A 13671-nucleotide genomic window follows, 5' to 3' on the forward strand; every position below is an offset into this window, starting at 1 on the left:
ACGAAATTTATTAAATAGGGTAAATGAAGCTGATATCCGTTACGGAATGCGGTTTAGTACTTAAAAGACAAAGGCTACTACAGTTAGGAATCGGTGGACATGCGGTAACAAATTGGAAAAATTATCTTGATTGAGGTTTGCGCTGAATTCCTTTCAATAAATCTAAGAAAAATTGGTTGAAATAATTTATCCTTAGAAATAGATCAGTTATGTTTCTCGCGACCTAAATATATTTTCGGTTAAGTATACCTCAGGTATTGAGTCTTCGGAGATATATGTTGAAAAAAATGGCGCTATTTCATCTATGATGTTCCCGACCGTTTATCGGAAACCCTTCTAGAGGTTATTCGTGAACATATTGATCGAGATATAACCTTTATTTACGATGTGGCACTCATACAAAAGTTACTACCCAGTTACCTGATGCTAATTTCAGTCATACAACTGTAAATTATAGAGAGCTTGTAAATCCACAAAGGGTGCACTCACCCGGATAGTGGTGTCAATGTAAGCGATTGCAAAGCTTCAGAATAGAAAGGAACAGTTAAATTCTTGTATTTCCGAGTACTTGTGGCGCCATCAAAACGAAATCCAAAGTAATGGCTTATTTGAAGCAATGTTGGAAGATGTTAAACGGTTCTAATCACAAAATTTGATCGATTTCCATGTTGTAATATGTATTTTGTATTGTGTAAAATAAGTTATTTTGAGCTTACAAAACTTCATCTAAAAATTTGTACTCGATTGTCGTTGATTTTATATCTTAACCTGTTTATATTCTCACAAAGTGAGAATTTCACATACAAGATGCGGAATGTTATTGAAGTGTTTTTTTTTTTCTAACCAAACTGTATTTGGACGAAGCATTTGTTTTGAGTAAGTATAATCTGGATAAAATATCTATAAATTAAGGTTTGGTTATTAATAACATTTTTCTTGGCTAGATCTTGCTTGACACCCAATTTTCAAAATCCTATATTTCAGTATTTAGGGCATGGAAAATAAAAATTTGAAGTAAATGTGAATTTAATTAATTTAATTCGATTTGAACTTGTTAAAGTAATTATTATTTTCATTATATAGTATTCTCGAAACAAGATGATACTCCATTCTTCCGAAGTTTTGGTAAATTTCTTTTTGTATGCATTCTCCTGTAAGAGTCATGAATATATAGATATCGTTAATTTCTGTTCTCCTACTTATGTTTGAAAGCAGAAGTGTGTAAACTAAGTTTTTAATTGCTTGGTGTCATTATTTTTCAATAGATGTGAAGTAGAAAAGTAACGTTTTAGTTACTTTATATTTGGTATTCTGGTGTGGCTTTTTGCGACGTAGTATAAAATTGTAGTGGAACTCTTGAGTAAGTTTTTTTAAAACAACCCTTATGAGAAAAATGCCAGTTCTGCAACCTGTTAGAAATGTGATGACAACCTGGTACGTTCACAGATTGAGTCATAATACAGGCTGATTTAACTGCAATCAATAACAAAGGTAATCTAATACTCAGAATTATGTTTAATCTATTTAACAGATTTCATTCCGTATCCTACATGATGGTTATTCTATGTCACCGATTATGGAGCGATCATAATAGATCTTTAGACAGATAATTTAAATATTTTATAAATGTATAATATAATAGTTAAAGAAATTAATAGTGTTTTAATAACATTGAATTTCATAACATAAAAGCTAATTTGTTCGGTTGAGTTGTTACTCAACCAGAAATTTGTTTAAATCTAGCCGATAAGAGCACGGTTATTTGAAAATAAAAATATTGTAAGTAGGTTTTTTATAGAACAGTTAAAGTTACAATCAACTGAGTATAACTCAGTTTAAGTCACTGATGTACATATTGTATTACGCAATATTATCATTGGCCAACACTTAAACAGTTGAATTTATTTTAAACGAAAACCAAAGAAGGATAAAATTAAATTATTTTCAGTACAAAAAGATTTTATGTCTTGTTTTAATTTTTATTTTGTTTAATGATGAAAATTTTTCTGGGTTATTTAAACTTATTGTCTACATGGTAGACAGTTGAAACGTCATGTCTACTGACGAAGATGACGTTTTGGAATAATGAATATTAAATAATCGACATTGAGAAAATTGTCTAAAATAGTTTTTATGATTAGTAGTATCATTTTTTAAAAATTAGAGCTTACAGATTTAAAAAAAACGATTTGATTAGTTTATTTTGAGTCGTTAAAAAATATATTCCAGACATGTAGCCTTCATGACATCGAAATGTTATATTTGCTTATCGAAGTACAACAGTTTCATTTAGGCTATTTTGCAAACATGACGTTATAATTTTTTAAATTTTACATTGTGAGATTTTATGAATACAATTAGTAAAAATATAGAGAACGTTTTTTATTTTTAACGGGTTTGATATTAGTTATGATTACGAAAAATTATTTTTGGACTCAAAAATAAAATGTTTAACGTAGATGGTGGATGAAAAACGCTTTTTTATAGTAATATTTTTTTTAAATGTAACTTATAAGAAAATATGTCGCAGTATAATTTATATACTCCTATTTCATGAAAATGAGAATTGAGTACAATGTTAACAAAAAATTGTGGATAATCGAAAAGCTGGTTTTATCATTTTGCACATCCTTTTTTTGTTACATTGCTTTCTTTAACATCATTTTTCATAATAATGTAATGTTTCTATTAAAGGTGTAATTATTTTACCATGTTAATGTTACATATCTAAAGTTTCTACTGTTACCGATTATAACTACAGTGTTACTGAATGTTACAGATTTTAACTTAACCTGTTTGGTTACAGTATTTGGACATTAACAATGTTGACTTTCTCTTGGCTGATAATGTACAAGTGTACATTAACATTTAAAATATAATTGAATGAAATCTTTGTGTACTTTAATTAACAGTTAAAATACTTTTGGTCTTTGAATGATTCTAGAAGAGTTGAAACTATACTAGTAGGTTTGAAAAGGTGTCTACGATAGACATGCGTCTATTGTAGACTTGAACTTACCTGGATGAAATGAGATCTGAAAATTAAATAACCATAATTTATCCATGCTCCATGTTACTTATGTGAAGGATTTTTTAAATATTTCTTATTGATTCAGAATCTCATTCTATTTTGCATGTATTATATTAAATGTTATTTTAAAAGATTATAAGGGTTTAAAAGACAAGAATCCAAAAATTGGTTGTAATTTATTAAAAAGGGAAATGTTTTATTGTTTTTCCTATTCTTTTACCGCTCTACACTTCGAAATCTTTCTTGCTAACTTAGTTATACTTTTCAGCCAATCACAACTGCTTTCAGATTGGAATTTTGCATTCCAGAAAAGGTGTTTTGGTAAAATAATCCATTTCCTGAAAAACTGCAGTATTTCTTTACCTGAGTAAGTTAAAAGAAAAATCTTTTTAGATCTATTAAGCAGTTATGTGCTTGTCGATATCAACTGATGGTTCATACATATTGACTGTGCTAACAGTGCATCATATCAAGTCCTATATTATGTTGTACCCATCATATACTTATACAAATGTTATAAGTAATGCTACCAGTAAATTTTTTTTTTTGTTTCCATTAAAATATAATATACTGGGGTTTAATGCGTTAAGTTCTGTATTATACATTCATTTATTGTACCACATCAAATAAGAGAAAGGTATATTATACCATGATAAACATAAGGAATTGTTTTCACATTTATCTAGTAGTATTTACCTTCTTTACTTGGACGATTAATGCTGCTAAATCTTATCTAGAAAAACAAATTATAGTTCAATATTTTTCAAACATGTATAAATTTAATGTTTTATATAAGGTGGCAAAGCAAAGTTGAAAATTTTTGCTGCAAGGGAAGGACAGTTTGTGGGTTAAACGTACTGATATGAATCTGAGGACTATTCTTCAAGTGTTTTTTATGTGATGTCTTTCAATAATACACTTGTAATTATTTATTTATAATTTCATCAGTATTTCTTTTTATTTTCAAAAAAAGTATTGTTCATGTGTACGTTATTTGATTTATTATTATTATTATTATTATTATTCTTTCAGTTAATTTTTTCTATATTATTTTAAAGTTGCTAGATTACATGTAACGTGTACTGTTGTTAGCAAGTATAAATTTTAAATTCAAATAAATCAACAGCAGATCTATTTACATAAATAAACATTTTATTTATTGTATTAATTTTGACTGTCGTAGTATATTATAAAGATAAGCGAGAACCTAAGTTCACTTAATTCAAACTTTAGTTCGCACTTAATTCAAAGGGCAACTGAAATGTAATGCACACTGGAATGTAATGCGAGAACAAATTGCATTCCTACTAATGTAGGAATCTTTACCTACATCAAATTTAAAAAAAAGAAGATAGTATTTACAGAAAAGGTACAATTTCAATAGCAAAGAAAAGCTTTAACCCAAAATGTTATGGTAAAACCATAGCGATACAGTAAAAATCATGCTAATTCAAAACTAGGAACACAAAAATTCAAATTATAAAATATTACTTTAAATTACAAAAATTGTTGAAAGTATCTATCAGTCTATGGAATTTTAATGTAGATTATTAAATTATGAATTTAATAATACTTAGTGTTACTTAGTATAACTTTAATTAAATATTATTAACTGTGTTCTAACCAAATGTTTGCAGACTGTAACTGAACTTTTGTAGGCGATCTTACACGAGATATACAAATTACCTCTAAAAATAGTTTAGCTATTCTTAACAATAGCAAGCATCTTATATCACATTTAATAAATAATGAAGAGTGAAGTGGTTTCAAAATGCTTTCTTCACTGAATTGAATGTATTGTTGCATATTGACATGCAAAGTCTAGGGAAATGCAAGTTATATGTAACACTATAAAAGTTAACCTTCACTCGGTTCACCATATGGACTGACCAAATGGTGAACATCATTAATAGCAAGGAAAGCGACCTCTGATTGGTATATTTTTAACCTCATGTGCTTTACAGTTATTTGATTTATGGAAGGTAGTAGTTATTAAGTAGTTAGTTAAGTTTTCTGATGTGCAGAATTAACAGGCATTCTGCCGAAAAATGTTACTGTATTTAATCACAATAGGGGACGATGAATTTCTCCTGAAGGTAAAATAGAGGGAAGATAGAATTTCTCTGCTAAGCATTGTTGTCATTACTATTACTGATGATTAAACATAACATCACTTTTTTGCTTTTCAAGGTGATGCTGTGTATTCATGTACTTTAAACTTCCAATGCAGTTGAACGTTTCTGTAAATTATGAAACAGGTTGTGGAGGGGTCAGATTATAACATCATGGAGGACTGCTTATAGTTCATTAGCTGAAAAGATTGAAACATTCCCATTAGGAATAATAATATTAATCTCTATCTATTTAATCTCTTAATGTTTGAATTATGTACTGATACATAAAGACAGTAAAATAACAGGTGACTTAACTACCTTCATGCTTGTCGAAGAAGGAGGTTTGCCTGTTTCTTCATTGTTTGTTAATTTTTCTTGTTGGTTTCCACTTTTTTCCTCTTCCTTACAGTGTAATATATTGATGATATCTCTTTAGATTGTTTTGTTAGAAATGATACGTCAGACTGCGGTAGCAAAGAAAGTGTTATGGTAGCAACCTCAGTTTAGTTTTCAGATAGATTTGTGTGTCACATTTCTTTCCAGCCTTTTTATCACACTTTCTGAAGTAGAATTTCTTAAACAGAAACCAATTTTTTGATCTTAACATTGTCCATGGTTTTAAAATTTACTGTTAGCATCTAACAGAATTATAAGCGACTCTTCGCAAACCACAATAATTGTTCATTCGATTTTAAATTCTGGAAGATTGTAATTTTAATTTCTGTTTTTTATCTAAAGTAAATACTTAAAACAGGATTGATTATTAGCAGATTTTGGAAATTAAATATTTGAATAACAATGTAAGTATATTTTTAAGATTTGAAATAAAAAGGTTGATTTCTTTTTTTCTTTTAAATTACATGATTTTGAATTACTGAGTTTCACATAGAATAATGTTAATATAAATATAAAAATGTTCACATAACAATGTTAATAATAATTCACATAAAAATGTTAATATAAATATACTTGTATTATAAGTTTTCTCGTAAATTTTAGAGAAATGCCAAAACCGGATATCATAAAAAAACACAATCGAAAATGTAAAAGCAGTTGTTACAAACTGAACTTTCCAATGCGAATGCTAAGGACTGTGGAAATATGTAATTATGTGATTGCATATCACTTGAATTGCTGATGTCATTGAACAAATTGCTATTAATTGCCTGTGTATGTATTGTCTTATCGATGTTTAATGCTATAAAGGCAAGAACACATTCATACCTTTAATATCTGTTGCTGGTTTTCTTTGTGTAAGGTTTTACTTCATTCCAACCCATCAATATTTTATTTGGTTTATTCAGTATAGTATTTTTAAACTATAAATAGTCAGATTTCACCTTATCTACATTTCTGCCAGCGGTGATAGTAGTTCAAATCCTAATAAAAGATAGTTACTTGAATACTAGACAATGGGTACCAATGTACTTTGGAGGTTGAGGTTCAGTTAACCACACATCTCAGGAATGGTTGGCCTGATTCTGTGCAAGACTATCCCTCATTTACAAGCCATATACAAGTATATCATCTCATTTCACTGGGTCATGGAGGGGTTGCTTATTGTTCACTAGCTGAAAAGATTGCAACGTACCCATTAGGAATAATAATATTAAAATGAGAAAGATGAAATGCCATTTCCTTGCTGGGAATAGGGTTCAAGACCAGCTGATTAGAAATCAGCATGCTCATCATTGTACCATCGAAACTAAGTAATGGTTTGTTGGCGTATTCTTTTACTGATAAGAATTAAGAATCTTCATATAATGTAATGAAGGATTATGATAATCTTTACTAAATTATCAGTAACTGCAATCAGACCTAGTGTTTGTACTTGTAAAGAATAAATTAATTATTAATATATATCTTGTGCATACTGATAAAAAATAATTACCCAAGACCTCATTTAGAAGAATTTATTGACAATCACAGTATTATATATAATTATTTATTACAGATATATGGTATTTTATTAGTTTTATTTAATGATAAATTACTGTAAATGCATCCTGTGTATTATATTTATGTTCATTATCAAATGTTGATTTATTGTACTTATGGATTTTTGTTTCCTTCAGCAATTCAAAATGGTATTTAGTCATTTTATGGTTTTTAATTTTATAATTATTTCTGTTGTAATGTACATTAACTGCTTTCTATTCAAATTGTAACCTTTTTTTAAATTCAAATATTTTACCATTATTGGGTATCAATAACCCCAAGGACTTGAGGTTTTTGATACTGTTTTATTGGTTAGCAGTAAAGAAAGGTGTGAATCCTGAATTTACTGTGGCAGATGTTTCGTTGTTAAGTTGGGTAATTCCTCTCGAAAATAATTATTTGGTAAATTAAATTTCTTATTCTTACTGTCTAATACATATAGTAGCGTTTATATATTTACAGAATGTTTCTTATTTTTAGGTACTGATGGGAGTGGGACAGGACTACAAAGTGCCACAAACAAGAGGATGGTTGTGGATTCTCCATCAAAGGTTGATGGTGATGAAGGAGCAGCTCTGCCTACTAATAAGTACCTGCATAAAAAGTTTAAGAAAATGGCATCAACTGTACTTTCTCCCGAAGAGGTGATGCCACCAACGATCCCTACAGTCAATGGCAGTCGAGTGAAAGGGGTTTTGTGTTCAGTGCCTATTAATAATAATAACAAAAACAATAACAGTAATAGTAATAATAGTGAATCGATTATACTGGACAGCAGTATCAGTGATAATAATAAATCTTTGAAAAATTTAAATGATGGAACCAGGTCAGTGGAATCTCCTTCTGGACGCTATACGTGCCCTTACTGTAAACTGGCTTGTGCCAAACCAAGTGTACTACAAAAACATATTCGTGCTCATACAAATGAACGACCTTATCCGTGTACACCGTGTGGATTTGCTTTCAAAACCAAAAGCAACCTTTACAAGCATTGTAGGTCAAGAGCACACACTCTGAAAGTGGAAGAATCAGGAACTGAAGATGTTAATGATAGATATTGTTCACCTCCACCTGGGCCTCCTTTGCTGGACGATAATGCAGAAAGCAGCAATGAAGAGGATGATAAATCAACTGTACAGAGAAGTTTACATTCTTCTGTTGTGGCTACTATACCTGATCAAATTAAAACAAATTGTGAGGTTACTGCAGTTGTAAAAGAAGAGAAAAATGTTGAATTACATCCAAAGACTGCTCTGTATAAACCCAAATTTCATACTACTGGAATATATTTGATTAACAAACCAGTGACTTTACCAAACAAAGAAGAAGGTAAAGGAAGCTCTCAAAAAAACCATCCTAATTTACTATTGAAAATACCTACCCCTAGCACCACTACTACTGTGTCACCATCTACCCTAGTCCTTAGTCCTCAATCTACAACTTCATCCTTTACAAGTGGGTCTTCTCCAAGTCCTGAATTTCTTCAACGACATATCACCAAACTCATCAGTGAAAACCAAGCGATTGTGGAAACAGTCTGGCCAAGCAGTTCTTCAGCAAAGCAATTTTGGCCAAAAAAATATGTTCAAAGGTCGAACAGCAAGGAGGCCCCTTCTAGTCCCCTTTCATCGTCTCCAGTTCCAACTGATATTTTGGTAGCAAAAAAGTATCACCTTCCCAGAGTTCCAACAAGTGGTGGAAATGAAGCATCTACAATGATATTAAACCAAGATTTTGTTTCTGAATCTGAAATATCCAAACAAAATGTTCCTTCAAAATTAGCCCTAGCTCTGCTTCGACCTCAAACATCAGTGTCACCAAGTCAGCAGTCCATGATGTCAGGATCTGCTGATGTTCTACAAGTGCAGAACAAGCCTTTAAATTTTGCTGATGTTCTACAACAACCTTTGAATTTATCAACTAACAACAATAATAGTTGTAAAAGAGACAGCCCTCCTCCAGCTCAAGCTGCAGTTCATAGTCGTAAACGTAGCTACTCTGAAGGATTTCCTTCTGCAGGTAATAAATATGGAAGCGAGAGATCATTTGATTTACTAATGCAGCAGAATCAGAAAGCTGGAACAAATACTCAGTTGAATGAAGAACAAACAAAATTTAACATTAATTCTGTGTTGTTGGATGATATTTCTGGATCAGAAGGTAAACACAGATTCAAAAATGAAAATATGGACTATGGCAGTTCTATAATTAAAGATTTATTATTAAAAACCAGAATGAGTGGGGCAGTACCCAGTGGTATGTTGGACCCAGCAGTCACAGGGTCCAACATACCTTATGCAGTACAACATCTCAGTATTGCCAATGTTGCTGCGATTGAAAGAATCAGCAGTAGATGTGAAGATCAGAACCAGTACATTTGTCAGTATTGCAGTGTACCTTGCAGAAATGCTCAAAACTTAGAAATACATCAGCATTATTACTGTAAGGTAATCAGTCCAGTTGTGTCTTCCACTTCCTCACCTTCTTTGCCTTCTATTAACTGTTCTGTTTCTCCATCATATTTCTCTTCTTCAAAGCATATTAGTGAAAATAAACAGACAAGTGCTGAAAATGTGAGAAAAAGCTCACCAATGAAGGATAGAAGGGGAGATGGATCTGTGCCTGTATCACTTGTAGTAAGTCCTCCATTTCCATCTCCAGGGCCTTTATTGGGTAATACACCTTTGGTTGATAATGGTTATGGTGGTAAAGTGGTCGATAGAATAAAACAAGAGAGTAGTAATAAAAAGTGTAAAATTGTTGAGACCACGAGCAGAACATCACCTGTGCCCCATCATGATCAAATAAGTAAGCCGTTGTCAATAACACTTCGTTCTCTGGAAGAGCTGTCTAAGTGCCCAATGAGAACTAACAGTTTGCAGATGTTTGGTGGTGAAGTTAAAATACTTGATAATCCTGGAGGTGAAACGAAGACACTGAGGATTGAGCCTTCCAACAGATCATCATCGGATGTTCATGTAATGGATAGTGCAGAATCCCCTATTGATAATAGTAGACAGGATGACAATCACAATGAACCTTCAAATTTCAAAGAATCATGTCCTCCACAAATTGTTGTTACAATTGCAAAAACTAGACTACATTCAGGTGGCACTCTAGTGCAGCGACCACAAAAGACAACTAACATTGGGGAAAGCACTGAAGATCATTCAGCAGCTAATAATAGTTCAGGGATGCATCAGAAACAGCCACCTACTGTTCTAACAGTGAATGATTCGGCAAAATATCCACAGACAAATAAACTGATTATACCAATTATACCGAATCTGCCTGTTCCAGCTGTAGGTATACCCTTTGCACCTTTTACTCCAATTTTAACTGATAACAATAGTCACCATGGCTTAAGTGTAATAAATCCACTGACAAGCATCACTGGTTACAACCCTTTAACATTACCTGCAGCTGGATTGATAAGTGGTAATAGTAACACTAACAACAACAATAATAATAGTAATAATAATAACAATTCAATATGTTCTCCATATGGTGGTGGTATAGTGACTATATTACATGGTGGTAAACCTATACCCTATGTACCTGGTATGCCAGGACCGCAGACATTGATATCAACTTCACCTCTGAAAGCAGTTTCGACTGTTTCTTCATCTGTATCAGAGTCACAAACAGTCATTAATAAACCATCCAGTACTGGTGGTAGTAACACAAGGAAATTTTCACAAACCTTTCAGACTGAGGTTGATAAAGTGGTTAATAATAAATCTGGTAAACGTATAAACTCATCGACTTCAGTAGATCAACAACTCAACGATAAAACTGAAAATTCTGTAAGTGCAAGTAATACAAGTCCAGTGAACAAACCTGTTGCCACCAGTAAACAGACTGCAGTTTCTGTAAGTATTAATATTTATTATTCCTATAACGTTTAGTGATTATGAATTATTTGTTCATTTCTGAATTTGTTAATATTTATAACTTATAGATAATAAAATATTTTTTACTGTTGCTACTTTTCATGTAGCTTTATACTTTTTGTGTGATCAAAGTGGCTGAAAGTGGTTTACATTACAAAATGTTTTATTCCCTTAAAGGCTTGAATTTTTGTAAAAATGGTTCTATTGAAATAAATTTAAAAATAGAAATGCTGAAAAAACTTCTTAAGTTATATGACGATTTAGATTACCCAGCAAGTAGATACTGAGCAAATTATGTAAAGTATTCCTCAGTATCTGCTGACTATGATTGTCTATCTCAAAATGTTCATCTAGTTTTAAAAGATTTTAATTTAATTATTTCTTTTAATTAGTACCTCAATGTGGTAGGCTCAGTCTTTCATCCAGAAGGTCCCAGTTCAAAACCTGGTCAAGCATGGTGTATTTCTTACTCTACAAATATTTCATTCCATATTTTCATACAACACATTTTGAGTTTAAGTGGTGAATTAATCATAAAAAAAGGTGTATGGGCATTTTCTGTTTTCATATTTAGCATATTAATTCCTTTTTTTGTATTTAGCTAGTGTAACTCTTATAAATTAATTAATGAATGTGCATTAAAAATATTAAATTCATTCTGAGATTATAGTTTCTAAAATTATTTGTTGTAGTTTGGTGAATAGTAGTCACAAATTGTGATTAGTTATGCTGACATAATGTTTACAGTATGAGCAAACAATTCAAAACTACATATTAATCTCATAAAGCATGATTTTCAATTATTTATTTAGCCTGCTGTAATTTGAGTTATCAGAAACATTGAACTCTACAGGGCTTTGGGCTTCTACTGATTTACTAATGTTAGGTATATTATTAACAACATTCTACTCTATGAGATATCTTGGATCAGAATTTTTACTCCTTTCAGAATAGTATGCAGTAATAGTAATAAAACATACAAAACATATTATATGGTGATGAGTAATTCTTATGTTAAAATTAATCAATATAATTTGCCAAAGAATCTTATTAAATTCATAGAAGAAATATAAATAAATAATCAGTTCATTTTATATACATATACTTCAATTATAGATTTATACATGACAACTTTGTACAAATTTGAGGAAGTTTTACAATTTTTGGATGGCTAAAATAGAAGTTTATTGAAAAAAACAGTCAATTTAAAAAAAAAAAAGTGTTTTAGGGTGAACTAAACCATCCTTGGAGATTCTCTAGGAATTCCATATATTAGAATATTTTTATCCTCTTGTGTAGAATCAACTGGACCAATTTTGATGATTTTTTTTTTAATGGAATGTAAAATCTAAATGTATCAATATGAATTAAACTTTGATCAGTATTTCTTAAATAGTAATCATAAATTCAAAACAGTTTAAAATGAAAAAAAGAAGTTTTTTCTCAATAATTAATAAAAATTCTTTAACTTTGTACTTCAACAGTAAACCGTATAAAATGGAAATCATTAGAACTATTTTCAGAGATTAACCATTAAATTTTTTTAATTAAAAACAGAGTTTTTTTGTATTTAGTTTACATATTATTGTGAATAAAAATTAATTATCAGCTGAAAACAAACTATATCATTTTTTTAAATATTGTAAATATTTAAAAAAATATTGTTTTGGTATGTATAGATGTATAGTAATTGAATTTTAAATAAAATGTTGCTAGTTAGTGGAAAGAATTTGAAAAACGTTATATGTTAAAAAACATCTTCAAACTAAAGTTTTTTTTTTTAATTAATAAAAGAGAATTACAATATTGTTCTAATTGTAGAATTTTAAATCATTTTCTGCTACTCTGTTTTACTAAATATGTGTAAACATATAAAAATTGTTCATTTGTATGTACAGAAACTAAAATCACTGTTAAGTAATTGTTATATTTATAAAAAATCTCAAATATGTAATTTAAGCACATATTTTTTTAATAATCATTAAAACAAAAATTATTTTTTTGATTTAACATGGCAAAATATAATTGAAAATTTAAGAATGAAATAAATTTAAAAAATTGTCAAATTCAAATGAATTAAAGCAACACAACCTTTATTAATGAATTAATAAAGGTTGTCTTGCTTGTCCTAATATAACTGTCAACTGTAATTTGTAATTTCTAATACACAATGAGTTTCTTTTAGTTTACTTAAAATTTGTATATCGGGAAGTAATGAATTTGTTTCAGTTTAACATTTATTTTCAGAAGAAACTTTATTTTTTGTGATTATTTTACCTGTGCGTTACTGCAGATTTTAATTATCAGAAAAAAAAAATTATTTTTTTTCTGATAACACATGAAGCTGATCATGTGTTTAATTTTTTTTAACTAACAAATACAAATTATTTAGTTTTGTTTTACCTAAACAGTTTTGACATTGTTATTTTTGTTGCATGTTTAAATGGACAGGATTTTGTAGCTTTTGTCTGCCATGCATTATATACTGAAACTTGTTACTTGATTTTATATTGTAATTTTACACTGTGCATTCAGAAAATTTAATTAGTTTTTGATCATCCATCAATTTTTTTTTATTCAACAGCTCGTCAAACAGAACAGTCCTAAGATTCCAGTTAGTTTAGATTAAGAGTTGTATGATAAAATATAATAACTGTTGCATATTTTATTTACTCATATCTTTGTTATTGAAAAG

At 29.9% G+C, this 13671-nt stretch overlaps 1 protein-coding gene across 4 annotated transcripts in view; it reads left to right on the forward strand.

The window, feature by feature from the left end:
- shn (zinc finger protein schnurri) overlaps positions 1-13671 on the forward strand; it is a 191641-nt gene that overhangs the window by 115929 nt on the left and 62041 nt on the right. For all 4 annotated transcript variants that reach the window (XM_075367637.1, XM_075367628.1, XM_075367655.1 and 1 more), the window contains exon 3: positions 7564-10955. In XM_075367637.1, the coding sequence (XP_075223752.1) occupies positions 7564-10955 (3392 nt within the window). The remainder of the gene's footprint in view (positions 1-7563; positions 10956-13671) is intronic.

This window comes from Lycorma delicatula, chromosome 1 (assembly GCF_047948215.1).
Source record: "Lycorma delicatula isolate Av1 chromosome 1, ASM4794821v1, whole genome shotgun sequence".
NCBI classification, from domain to species: Eukaryota; Metazoa; Arthropoda; class Insecta; order Hemiptera; family Fulgoridae; genus Lycorma; species Lycorma delicatula.